This window comes from Urocampus carinirostris, chromosome 20 (genome assembly GCF_059441175.1).
Source record: "Urocampus carinirostris isolate Australia breed hairy pipefish chromosome 20, RoL_Ucar_1.0, whole genome shotgun sequence".
In the NCBI taxonomy this organism is placed as follows: domain Eukaryota; kingdom Metazoa; phylum Chordata; class Actinopteri; order Syngnathiformes; family Syngnathidae; genus Urocampus; species Urocampus carinirostris.
The window spans coordinates 6,004,871-6,017,191 of record NC_142368.1 but is presented as its reverse complement, the minus strand read 5'-3'; the positions used below and the strand labels follow the sequence as shown (position 1 = coordinate 6,017,191).

General features: G+C 38.6%; 1 protein-coding gene across 1 annotated transcript; it reads right to left on the bottom strand.

Moving 5' to 3' along the window:
- Positions 1-724: 724 nt before the first annotated feature.
- chgb (chromogranin B) lies at positions 725-12,110 on the bottom strand. The gene is made up of 7 exons (XM_088325420.1): positions 12,027-12,110; positions 11,866-11,912; positions 9,041-9,131; positions 7,188-8,964; positions 7,016-7,112; positions 6,851-6,952; positions 725-1,071 (listed from the first exon to the last, which is right to left on the bottom strand). Exons 1-7 carry the CDS (start codon positions 12,091-12,093, stop codon positions 994-996), a joined length of 2,259 nt encoding a protein of 752 aa, XP_088181546.1. The 5' UTR covers positions 12,094-12,110; the 3' UTR covers positions 725-993.
- Between the last annotated feature and the right edge of the window lie 211 nt (positions 12,111-12,321).

Genomic DNA, 12,321 nt, shown 5'->3' with positions numbered 1-12,321 from the left:
TTTAACATCTTTTCGTTTACTCAATTTTGTTTATCACAGATTCATTTTGTCGTTGTATGAGAAAGAAACAAGTTTAAATATCTTGCTGGATGCATCTGGCTCAGGCTCGCATGCCTCGTCTTTTTTTGGGACGTTAATTATCCGCCACCATTTTACTCAGTTAGCCCATGTTAAACTGTATAAAGACTGCTTCAGAGTGCCTCACTGTTATGGTCGAGAGTAATTGCAGAAGTTTGATATTCAAGAGACATTTTGGAATTACAGAAACCTTAGATAACCCATCCATCCATCCATTAGCTGCGCCTCTTATCCTCAGTAGGGTGGCGGGGGTGCTGGAGCCCATCCCAGCTATCTCCGGGCAGTGGGCAGGGGATACCCTGAACTGGTTGCCAGCCAGTCGCAGGGCACACAGGGACAGACAATTTGCTCGCTCATCCACACCTAGGGACAATTTGGACCGGCCAATTAACCTGACATGCATGTTTTTTTGGAATGTGGGAGGAAACCTACGCAAGCACGGGGAGAACATGCAAACTCCGCACAGGAAGGTTGGTAGCTGGATTTAAACCCATGACCTCAGAAGTGTGCCGCACACACGATAACCACTGCGCCGCCGTGATGATTATATCATAATTATTTATCCTATTTGATGGGCCAAATATTCTGGTTACTATTATCAATTTTGATTGTACAAATATTGAAATACGACACTGTAAAGAGGATGCTTGTTCCCACAATAGCTTTAATGGAGCACAAACACTTGCAAAGACAATGACGTCAGACAGTTTCGGACGAGTTCTAATTATAAACATCAAAAACATTCCCGTGCACGGATGTCACATCGAAATAGCACAAATACGATAATGACAAGGTTACCCGTTTTTTTTTTGTTTGTTTTTTTAGCAAGGCTCCTGTTGGGAGTTTTATGTACTTGGCAGACGTGACAAATGACAAATTATTTTTGTAATCCCTGTGTAAACGGTACATAGCTTCTTATTCTTTCTCATGCAAGTTGGCAGCTATTTTCTTCATCTCCCCGTCGATTGCTGCCAGGTTTTCTAGCGCTTTCTCCTAAAATAAAGACGAATTGAAGCAGATTAGCTATTGCATTTATGCATTTTTCACATATGTAATCGCACTAGAGAATGAGATCAGAAAGTCTGATTAAAAATTGTTTGAAATTGCCCCTGATCAATAGCATGTACAAATTGACTAAGTGGTGCCGGAGCTCCTCCTTCTCTGCCCTGTTAAAAAAGTGCAATTTTGGAAATGGCTTTATAATAATGAACAAATATTTTACTGATGACAATAATGTCTGAATCTTACACCATAAGCTTTTGTGCAGAATTTCTACTTTTCTTTTTTCCCCAGCAAATTTTCTTGCAAAAAGACGGTTGGAAGCATATCGGTTACTGCAGCTATAGCAAGTCGCACCATAGCTTGAGATAAAGTCAGACACTGTTGGATCACTGGAAATTGACCCTGATTGGCAGTATGCACCGATTGACACTAAGTGGTGCAAGAGCTCCTACTCTTTCGCCTTATCAAAAAAGTGCCCTTTTTGTTTTTATCTCATTTCTAAACAGTTTACTGACGTCCAAGATGACCTGAGACTTGCACCATTAGCCCTTGTACAGAAGTCTTTTCTTTGTTTTCATGTTTTTTTTAACGCACCTTCTGCAAAAAAAAAAGTTTGAAAAAAATTGTTCGGAAAAATGTGATCAGATAGCTTGACCAAAACTGGCTTGATTGCTGGAAATTGACCCTCATAGTGCACAAATTGGCACTACGTGGTGCTAGAGCTCCTGCTTCTCTGCCATATAAAAAAGGACCAATTTGGAAAGTTATTTATTTTAAGATAATTAAGAAATTAACAAAAAGAAACACAATGGAGCTGAAATTTCTGAGTGTTATGATTAAAAAGTGGTGAATTTTTTTAGAACCATGCCATTATTTTAAAACCGTACCCTAAGCAAAGATTTTCATAAATTGCTTTTTTTTTGTTTAGACCGTTTTAAATATATGTGCTTATTAAAATTGTATTAGATATATATTTTTATAATGATTTTTTTTCTCGTTTTACTTATAATGGTCTATCAAATTTAATGTTGCCGCTGCCTGTAGCATTTTTTTTTTTAACAGATTTGGACTGAACATGTTGCCACCACATGTGACACTAGCTCTGGGGCTAAATTAGCGATTATTCTACAAGCTAAATTGTAAAAGTTGTGACTATTTACCCAAGACCGAACCCAAAAAGTCAGCATATAAATAAACTGCACTTAGCTAGCCATTTGCTTGTACAAGCTGTTTCCTGTTTCAAATGTTTGTTTAGCTTCGCACAGAAGCCACTGCTTGCCCTTTAATCTGAGACATAAGGATTACGATGCGGTAAACTTGGCTTTGAAAAATCTGCGGTAGATACAGCTAAAGCCTTCAGGCCTTGTATATAAAAAAAATCAGGCAGTGCAATGGTGCCAAAGTTCTGCTGCGGAATATTACAATTGTCCTTCGTACTTGATGTGCGCTCAACATGTCCGCGCGGAATGGACATTTCCATAATGAGCTAGCCTGTCTCCCCCCCCAGCCAGTTTGCGGAGGAGAGACTGGATGTGCTGCGCGGATTTCCCGGGTCAGCGAGCACGAGTGGGAACATAGTTTAGAGCGTCACGTTATTCAAATATTTATGATGATTTTCTAGCCTAGAATGTTTGAACAACGACCACCGATTGATATTTTTGTTTCGTGAGAAGTATAGGTTACAAACCGCAGGTGTCAAACAGGCGGCCCGCGGGCCAGATCGGGCCCGCTAAGGGATTGAATCCGGCCCGCGAGACAACACTCAGAGAAGCGCAATAGAAAAACAAGCTGCAGGTTGAAATATGTCAACTTGATGTTGCCAAAGAAAGGTGCCTCGGACAAAGACACTGTACTTATGTACTGTATTTATTTCTCTCTCTCTCTCTCTCTCTCTCTTCCACCTCTTTTCTCCCACTATCTGTCTCTTTCACTCTCTGTGTCTCTCTTTTTCTCTTCCTTTGTTGCTTTTTGTCTCTTTCTCTCTGTCTTTTTTAACTTCTTTTGCTCTAACTTTTTTCCTTTTCTCTTTCTCTCTTCATACCCTCCACGCTTTCTTTTCTCTTTTCTCTCCTTCTGTCTTTCTATTTCTCTTTGGATTTCTTTCTTTCTCTCCCATCCTTTCCCCCTCTCTCACGACTTCTCTTTTTATCTCTTTTGTTTCTCACGCTCTCTCTTTCTTTTTCCTGCCCTCTCTCCTTTTCCCTCCCTCTTTCTCTTATTTCTTTATCTCTCTTTTTCTTTCTCTTTAATCTACTAGTCCGGCCCCCGACAGAATGTTTCTTCTATAGTGTGGCCCCCGAGTTAAAATTTGTTTGACACCCCTGTTATAAACTGTATTGGGTTGCTGCAGCTAGGGTTTGGTTTGGTTTGGCCATATTGAGTAATAGAACCTCAAACAAAAGCACTGTTCTCAAATAATCAGACACACATATATACACTAGTGCTAGGATGAAAAATCAGAGGGTCAATTACACAGTAAATGGCGATAATCCCCTGCTTGATCCCAATTGTGTTTGGGAACACATCTCATTTTATTGGATTTTTTCCTCCTATTTCTGCCCAAAGGTAATGGGTCCAGAGAAAATAAGCGATAAGAGGAAGGAAAACAGTGACAACGATTGGGTAAGATGGAATTGATTGTAATATACAAAAACATTGTACAAGTGTTTACCAAATGTAAATGGTTTAAAACTGTTATATCTCTAGCTTTTTTTAAACCAGTGTATTGATCTTTAGTATTGACACAATTAAGTAATTGTAATTGTGGGTAGGAACTTCTTTTAGTATGTGGCTATTTTAAAGAAGTGGGTCACCGAAACTGTCAAGTCCCGAGGCGGAAAGCTACTTTTGGACTTATCAGTTTTTACTGTACAAGGCACTGAAGCCTCGAACTGTTTACCCACTAAATTAAAGGAACAGTCAAACTGAGTCCTTTTAAACATGCACATGTAGCCTCTGCAATTGTGCTGTTTTCTAATATTATGTATTTTACGTATGTTTTTTCTGTAAAAGCTCTTCTTGGGACAGACATTTAAAATTAGCTTTGACCAAAATGTTATAGTATGTTACATGAGTTTATGGAGCATACTTGTCCCTTTTCAAGTAAAACGAAATCAATCATTTGTGATGTAGACCAATGTTCCCTGTAATTTTCCTTACGGGTCTGAGCGTTCACACAAAGTCGGTGAGCAACGCTTGAAACAACAGTGAGCAACCATAATCCCAAGTGTGGCAAGATAATTATCAAACATGTCCAAAACTTGACATCAAGTTACATTTTGCCGAGTTTCCGGCAATGCAAAATTATTTTTCTCTTTTGAATGAATTGACTCATGTACTATTGCAAAGGTTGTACGGCCTACAAACGTGGTTTGTTCTTACGATTCTTTCACAAGATATCCATTTCTTTTTATTTCCTGATATATTTTGTCGCATAATATTAACATTTTGGGGGGCTTTTTTAGTCGGTTGCAAGATACAGAACTGTACTTAATCACATTTGTTATTGGAAGTACAATGTTGGCAACAAGATTCACTTGATATCATTGGAAATTATTTGAATGCAACACAAACGTTTTCTTATTTTTTCCATGTTTTTTTCTACTTTTTTTTTAATTCCTTTAAAAAAAATCTCATTGTGTTTATTTTTTCCGAGCCGTTACTTTTTTCTTTTTGTTCTCTGTTTACTTTTTTCCTACTTTTCTTTCTTTTCTTTTTTTTCTGGCTTTTTCTAAATGTTTCCTTCTTTTTTTCTCTTTGTTTCTTTTTTCTCAGCTTTTCACTACTTTATTTTGGTATTTTTTTCTTTTTTGTTCTATTCCCCCCTTCTTTTATGTCATTTTGTGCATAATTTTACTCAATATTTGGTCATGTTGGGATTAAAGAAGCAAAAACAACCTGAAGAGCCGTTTAGGACCCGAAAGAGCCGGTTCTTTTTAGTGAGCCGAGCCGAAGAAGCCGGGTCTCGACATACTCTACTAACTTTACTCAACTTCGTTCGACTTCAAAATACCGCATTTAGGACACAACGTCAGGGGAACCCGTGTATTTTTACCTTCATGCACTTTAACTTTGACTTGAGTCGCTTCTTAATTAGTAATTTTGAGCCCTCATTTTTGTGCGCTGGCTAGATTTTTTTGTGCGCTGAGAATCTGCGAGCAGTGCGCAATTGCGCACGCGTGCAGCTTAGAGCGAGCACTGATGTAGACTCATATGTGAGTATACACGGTACCTAAAGTCTTTTTGATTTAAAACTGCACAATGCTATTCTATTTTATCAATTTGACTATTGGAATTTTACTCATTTGGGTCACAGTTTGTCATTAGGATGGAATGGTGGGTCCTCGAGTCAGACCATGTGAGAACCACTGAATTAGAGTGTCACCTATTCAAATATTTCTGATTTTCCAGCCTAACATGTTGCTTGAAGAAACAACCACTGATTTATATTTTTGTTTCATAAGAAGCTAGGGTCATAAAGTGAACGTATTGGGGGTTAGCCGCAGCTCGGGTTCTTTTGAGGTTGGGCCACATAGTGTTTTCCATCAGAAAAGCTCAAAAAGACTTAAGAGATAGTGTGTAATATTTATTGCCACATAGCGGTAAAAAACAGTTGATTGAAATGGTAAGCTAATACACATGAACTATCATATAAGCGGGAATTTATTAAAATACTTGTAGGTTAAGAAATGTATTATCATTTACTTGACATAACGAATATCACCTAGAGGGAGCTGACATCATTGTCGGCCATCTTGCTGCTATGGGTGCCCCAAAACAAAAACCTTTAGAAGAATAAGAAAAATGGTGCGGCGGTGTCACTTTTAGTCTCTGTAGTTAGTATTCTCTCTTGCGCCTTTTAGCACTTGTTTTCGTTTGCATGACATAATACAGTGACATCTAATGGTCAAATAATACACAATGTCCCTTTAAGAAGCTGAAGTGAGTGGAAAAACCTAATTCTACAGTGACACCTCTGTTCTTGACCATTATCCAAAACTTTTATCATCATCATCTGAATATTTGAACATTTTCTCTAATATGAAGTAATGGTATTTATTTGAATCTATTCCTATGCATTCCAAAATACCACAAAAATGAATAAAGTGCCCACCTCATCGACAATATTTAGATGTTAAACATTAAAGATTGTATAAAACCATGTTAAATTTACTGTACCTTTAGGCAGCGCTTTGATGGCATCCTTCACAATTTAGTATTTTGCAGTCTTTTCGTTTTACAACTTGATTGTTCTTGTTCGCTGATCACCAACTAACTTTCCTGGGACCGATTATCAGCAAAAAAGGCAATAAAACGCACTAAATCACAGACATTTTATTCACGTTTTCCCTTCAGATGTTCAAATACAGACTCATTTGAGTACATAGGTATCGCTGTGTTTTGTGATGACATAGCCAAAATATTAAGCGGCTAATTAATCGAAACAGCTAATTTGTCAAAACTCCTAGTCTGATGTGTATGCACTGCCGTCGGTCAAGGGAGGAGCTAGCAAATCACGTACGTCAATTTTAAATATTAACATAGGAATTTCTAGCCCTGTCTTTCGCACAGAGGGAGCAACCGTACCAAACTAACACTAACATTAAGCTTTCTTGTCACGGCTGGGGCGCCAAACTATCGTCCTGCAAATGGTCTGTGGGCTGAGGGTTTGAGACCCCTGGTTTAAAGTGTGCACAGAAACAAGGCTTGAAATTAACCCGGTCATTTAATGAGGGATTTGGTATTTGTCAAGAAAGGTAGTCTAGCAAACCTCGTGCTGCTTGAGCGCCCTCGGTTGCATTGCGGCCTCCGTCGCCTCCTGGCGGGCGAGCTGGTTGATTTTGTAACGCAACAGCTGGGCTGCCACGTCCATCTGCACAATTCAAAATTCAGAACCAAATTCAAGTCCGTAAGTTTGACATTTCGATCGGACTACCTTGTCCGGGTCAGTATGGTCTTCTGGATTCCTTTTGTACCAGGCAGGATGGTAAAAGCCTCTGTAGATCCACGGGTTTCGTTTCTCAGCCAGGTTCCTGCAAAAGAGCTCAGTTAGGACAGTCCAGGATAAGGAAATCTTGGTGTAGTGCTCTGGTCGGAGACTTGAATACCTCAAAGCTTCAGCTGTTTCGTCGGGTATTTTGGAATCGCCTTTGAGCACTTCATCTGCAGACAACTCCCCGCCATGATTATATGTCTTCTTGTAGTGGGACAAATGTGATGGCCTTTCGCTGTCTCCGTCATGTCTCTTGTCAAAATTCCAGTACTCTTGACTACGTTCTCCATCTGACTCCTCCTCCTCTCGCTTAGGCTTTCTTTGGTAGTATCTCCAAGGCTTCCAGGCCTTCTTGTCCCTGTCGAAGTCCCAGTATTCTTGGCTACGTTCCTCATCGGGTTCCTCGAGCAGTGCCTCGTTCCGTTTGTGTGGCCTCTGGTAGTATCTTCCTGGCCTCCATTCCCTCTTGTATATGTCTGTGTCAAAATCCCAGTATTCTTGGCTACGTTCCTCATCTGGTTCCTCATCTCGCTTGTGTCTCCTCTGGTGGTACCTTCCTGGTCTCCAGTTTCGCTTGTATCTGTTGGTGTCAAAATCCCAGTACTCCTGGCTACGTTCCTCATCTGGATCCTCTGACAGTTCTTCATCACGTTTGTGTCTCCTTTGGTGATGTCTTCCCGGTCTCCAGTCTCTCTTGTATCTATCAGTGTCAATATCCCAAGACTCCTGGCTCCGTTCCTCATCCGGATCCTCTGACAGTTCCTCATCACGCTTGTGTCTCCTTTGGTGGTATCTCCCAGGTCGCCAGTCTCTCTTGTATCTGTCTGTGTCAAAGTCCCAAGATTCTTGACTGTGTTCCTCATCTGGGTCCTCTGAGATTTCTTCGTCTCGCTTTTGTCTCCTTTGGTGGGGTCTCCTGGACTTCCAGTCTCTCTTGTGTCTGTCATCATCAAAATCCCAAGATTCCTGGCTACGTTCCTCATCCCGATCATCTGAAAATTCCTCGTCTCGCTTTGGTTTCCTCTGGTGGTATGTACTAGGTCTCCAGTCCCTCTTTTCCTTCCCAGTGTCAAAGTCCCAAGATTCTTGACTGTGTTCCTCATCTGGGTCCTCTGAGATTTCTTCGTCTCGCTTTTGTCTCCTTTGGTGGGGTCTCCTGGACTTCCAGTCTCTCTTGTGTCTGTCATCATCAAAATCCCAAGATTCCTGGCTACGTTCCCCATCCAGATACTCTGAGAATTCCTCATCTCTTTTTTGTTTCCTTTGGTTAGGTCTCCGGGACCTCCATTCTCTTTTGTCCCGCCCGTCGTCAAGCCCCCATGATTCTTGGCTGCGTTCATAATCTGGTTCTTCTGGCAGCTCCTCATCACGCTCGTGTCTCCTTTGGTGGTATCTCCCAGGCCTCCAGTCCTTCTTATCCTTCCCAGTGACCAAATCCCAAGATTCCTGACTGCGCTCTTCATCTGGTTCCTCTGGTAGCTCTTCGTCCTTCTTGTGTCTCCTTTGGTGGTATCTTCCAGCCCTCCATTCCCTCTTGTCCCTCTCATCATCGAGTCCCCACGACTCTTGGCTTCGGTCATAGTCCTCCTCCTCTCCTCCCAGTGGTTCCTCATCACGTTTAGGCTTCTGGTGATACCTTCCTGGTCTCCAACTGCTTCTCTTCTCCCTTTCAGTCTGTTTTTCATCTTCACCATTATTTTGGTGTCTTTTCTCCAAACTCCAAGATTCCTGATTGTCTTCTTCCTTTACCGTGTTTTGTTTGGGTTCGATAGTTTGTAGGAGTTCTTGAATGTCTTGTACGTCTTTGGCCTCGGGATCTTGAATGTGATCTTTCGCCTGATCTTCATTGTTTGCCTCAATGCTCTTCTTGTCCGGCGGAGCGTGTTTAATCCCTGGAACAGCACAAAATAGGTCATGCACAGTTTGCCCTTTTATTTTTTATTGATCTATCTAGAACGTGACACACACCTGCTTGGATAATCTCTTTACACTCTTGGTCCAGTTGGGTGTCAGGTTGCGAGAGCGCTTTGGAAAGAACTTCCACCAAACATCGTGTCACCTGATTTTAAAATAAGCAACTTGTTGAATACCTACTTTTGCACCATCATGCTTATCAGCATTCCTTTAAAATGATACGTCTGGCCAAAAGGAAATCGGAACATGACAAAGGGTGTTGACATTTTTTTCCGATAAAACGGCTGTTCTTTTGAACCCTCACTTGGTTTTCAATACGATAATTTGTTTAATATATTAATTTAAAGTCAACCAAAAAAGAAAAAAACACACACACATATATATATATATATATATATAATGTTAAATAGTTTTTCTATTAACACAGAATTTTGTTTGGTTTTAGCGCCAATAGTTTTTAATTTATTTTTTAATTTTATTTTTAAGAAGAAAAAAATATAAAGAAAATTCTCCTCTAATTTGAAATATTTCAAAAAAATCCTTGCCACAAAATAATAAAATAATTAAAAGGGATATCCATCCATCCATTCTCTGCACCGCTTATCCTCAGTAGGGTCGCGGGGGTGCTGGAGCCCATCTCAGCTGTCTCCGGGCAGTGGGCAGGGCACTCAGGGACAGACAATTCGCTCGCTCATTCACACCTAGGGACAATTTGAACCAGCCAATTAACCTGACATGCATGTTTTTGGAATGTGGGAGGAAACCGTAGTGCCTGGAGGAAACTCACGCAAGCACGGGGAGAACATGCAAACTCCACACAGTTATCTGATAAATTAAAGAAATATAAGTTAAGATTATTTTATCTCACTAGAAAAATAAAAAGTTGGAACACACACAAAAACATTTTTTTAGAGAAAGAAACGCTACTAACTGATTTTGGCTATTTTATTCTTTAAAATTCTGGCCACTCTGTTTCCTATAAAACAAATGTGTATGAAAATTTGTATATTTAAAGGTATATTTAAAATTATAATTAAAATAAGTCAAATTAGCTGCTAACTTAAAACTGTTCATGTTGACTGACTTGAAAATACTAAAAATCTCAGAATATATTGTCAAATTATGTTTTGAAAAATATGGTAAAATAAGTAAAAGTATACATACTTAAAATGTCCAAATTTATATTAAACTTATATTTGTGCTTCAAAGTCTACTACAACCCCCCGTAATTTCAGCCCTCCGTCTTTTTTCTTTTTAATATGATTCTAATTCCTCATAAGCGTTTTATTTGCTGCAAGAAGAGATTGTTATTGCTGCAGGGGAAGTAAAGGCAATCAAACATTTTTACAAGACCCCTACGCAAATGAGTTTCTTCATTGTTAGGGAGATTGAACTCTTGACATCTATAAATACAATAATTATGAGAAACGAATTATGCTTTATGGAGAGCCACTGCCCATCGACCCATCATCTACAGGTAAGTCGTTTAAATATATTCAAGTTTTATTATATCCTTAACAAGAGTTTCTCAATTTCCTTGCAGTGATGCTTCCATTGCTTTCTAAAACACTGCTCACCTCATTTCTTTGCGCGCCTCTTCAAGAAAAAAAAAAGGGTGAGTAATAAATTCCTTTCATTTTCTACTTCACATGGGGTGGGTGGCAATAGGAGTATTTTTCCAATAAGGCAATTCCTGATTGTGCTCCTATGTTACGATCAGGTCCTGAACGCAAAATGCAGTATTACTTTTGACTCGACTTGCTTATAATAAACCAGTGTTTTTCCAAACGTTTTTGAGCCCAGGCACAGTTTCTTATTTCCAAAAATGTAGAGGCAAAACCTATTGAAGCATGTTTTAAAATAATTTCATTCTTAGCTGCCGTTTAAAATTTTAACTTCAAATTATCAGTTTTAAGGTGACAACTAAAATAAATGCATATAAAAATGAGAAAGAATAGTATGGTTTGTTCTTCTTGGAGAATAAGAAAAGAATCATCATCTCTATTAATCTATTAATCATTAATAAAAAAAAAATGATTTGATAAATAACTATACACGCAAAATTTTATTTAAAAGGTTACCAAAAACAAGATTTTCTCCTAAAACACACACATATATATATATATATATATATATATAGTTGACACTATGAAATAAACACAAATAAATTAACATATTAAAACTGACCATATTTTAAGATTTTTTTTTTGTATGCAGTATTTTTATGAATTTTATTAAAAGAAATATATTTATATGTCAAACTGGATTTTTCACATCTCATCATCAAACAAAAGTAGCATAAAGTAGCCCAGGTTTACAATATATAATCTGAATTTTAAATAAAGTATGATATTTAGGCATGTTTTTGTCTGCATTATTTTTTTTTTCCCGAAGAAAATAAGACATTTTTCAAGAATTTTTTATACATTCATAATTTATAAGAATAGGATAAATTGAATGAAATTATTCAAAAAATAAGTGAAATCACCTGCAAATGAAACAAGATTTTTTTGTTTTACATGAACAACACAATACGAAATAAAAAGGCAATGAAAAATAAAACATTTTTATAAATCATATACCAATCTATAATATATATATATATATATATATATATATTCTAATATTATTTTGAAAATGGTAAAATGTATCTGCCAGTGAAAGAGGATTTATTTTATTGTATTTTTTTGCATCAAAACTCAAACGTTGCCGTCAACCTTAAATTATTTACCCTTGCCACCTCTGGAGCATAACTGCTCATTAGTAGAAAACAATAAGATTTGTTCCCGAGTAGACAATATTCAACAATTTCTTGCCGCAAACAAACAAGATCGCACGACACACACTGGTTGCGAAACACTTTCATCGCTACGACTTACCACATCTTCCCTCCGGCCAGCTTTCCCCACTGGAAGCGCTTGATTCCCTGCACAGGAGATAAATATCATGCTTTTTTTGGTACTTTATATCAAAAACTAAGAAAAACAACAAAACTAAGACTTTAGTATCAATAAGTCGTTCTCCATGGTGCTGAACTCACCTACAAAACAAGCCAACCCAAGTAGGAGAAAAAGCGAAGGAGAAGTCATCTTGTTGAGCCTCCCCATGCAGCGGGAGTGATGCTCCTTGAAAACGGGGAGCAGCGCCTCCAATATAAAGGCACTCAGAATGGAGGAGGAGGGGGAGTGAAAGAGCGCAAGAGCATGGGAGGGGGGACTCGTGTCATGGCTCATTAGGAAGAAGCAGCGACAGCTCGTTTTCTTTTCTTTTTTTTTTGTAACGTAAATAAAATTAGCCATAACACAGGTGATGCTATTAACGTTATTGGTAGGTGC

Bases quoted from the DNA above. Each gene is read 5' to 3' on its own strand.
- chgb (XM_088325420.1), bottom strand. From the start codon at position 12,093: ATGGGGAGGCTCAACAAGATGACTTCTCCTTCGCTTTTTCTCCTACTT. The intron at 11,913-12,026 runs GTGAGTTCAGCA...TCTCCTGTGCAG, and splicing joins TGGGTTGGCTTGTTTTGTAG to GGAATCAAGCGCTTCCAGTG. The intron at 6,953-7,015 runs GTAGTCCGATCG...TGAATTGTGCAG, and splicing joins ACCATACTGACCCGGACAAG to ATGGACGTGGCAGCCCAGCT.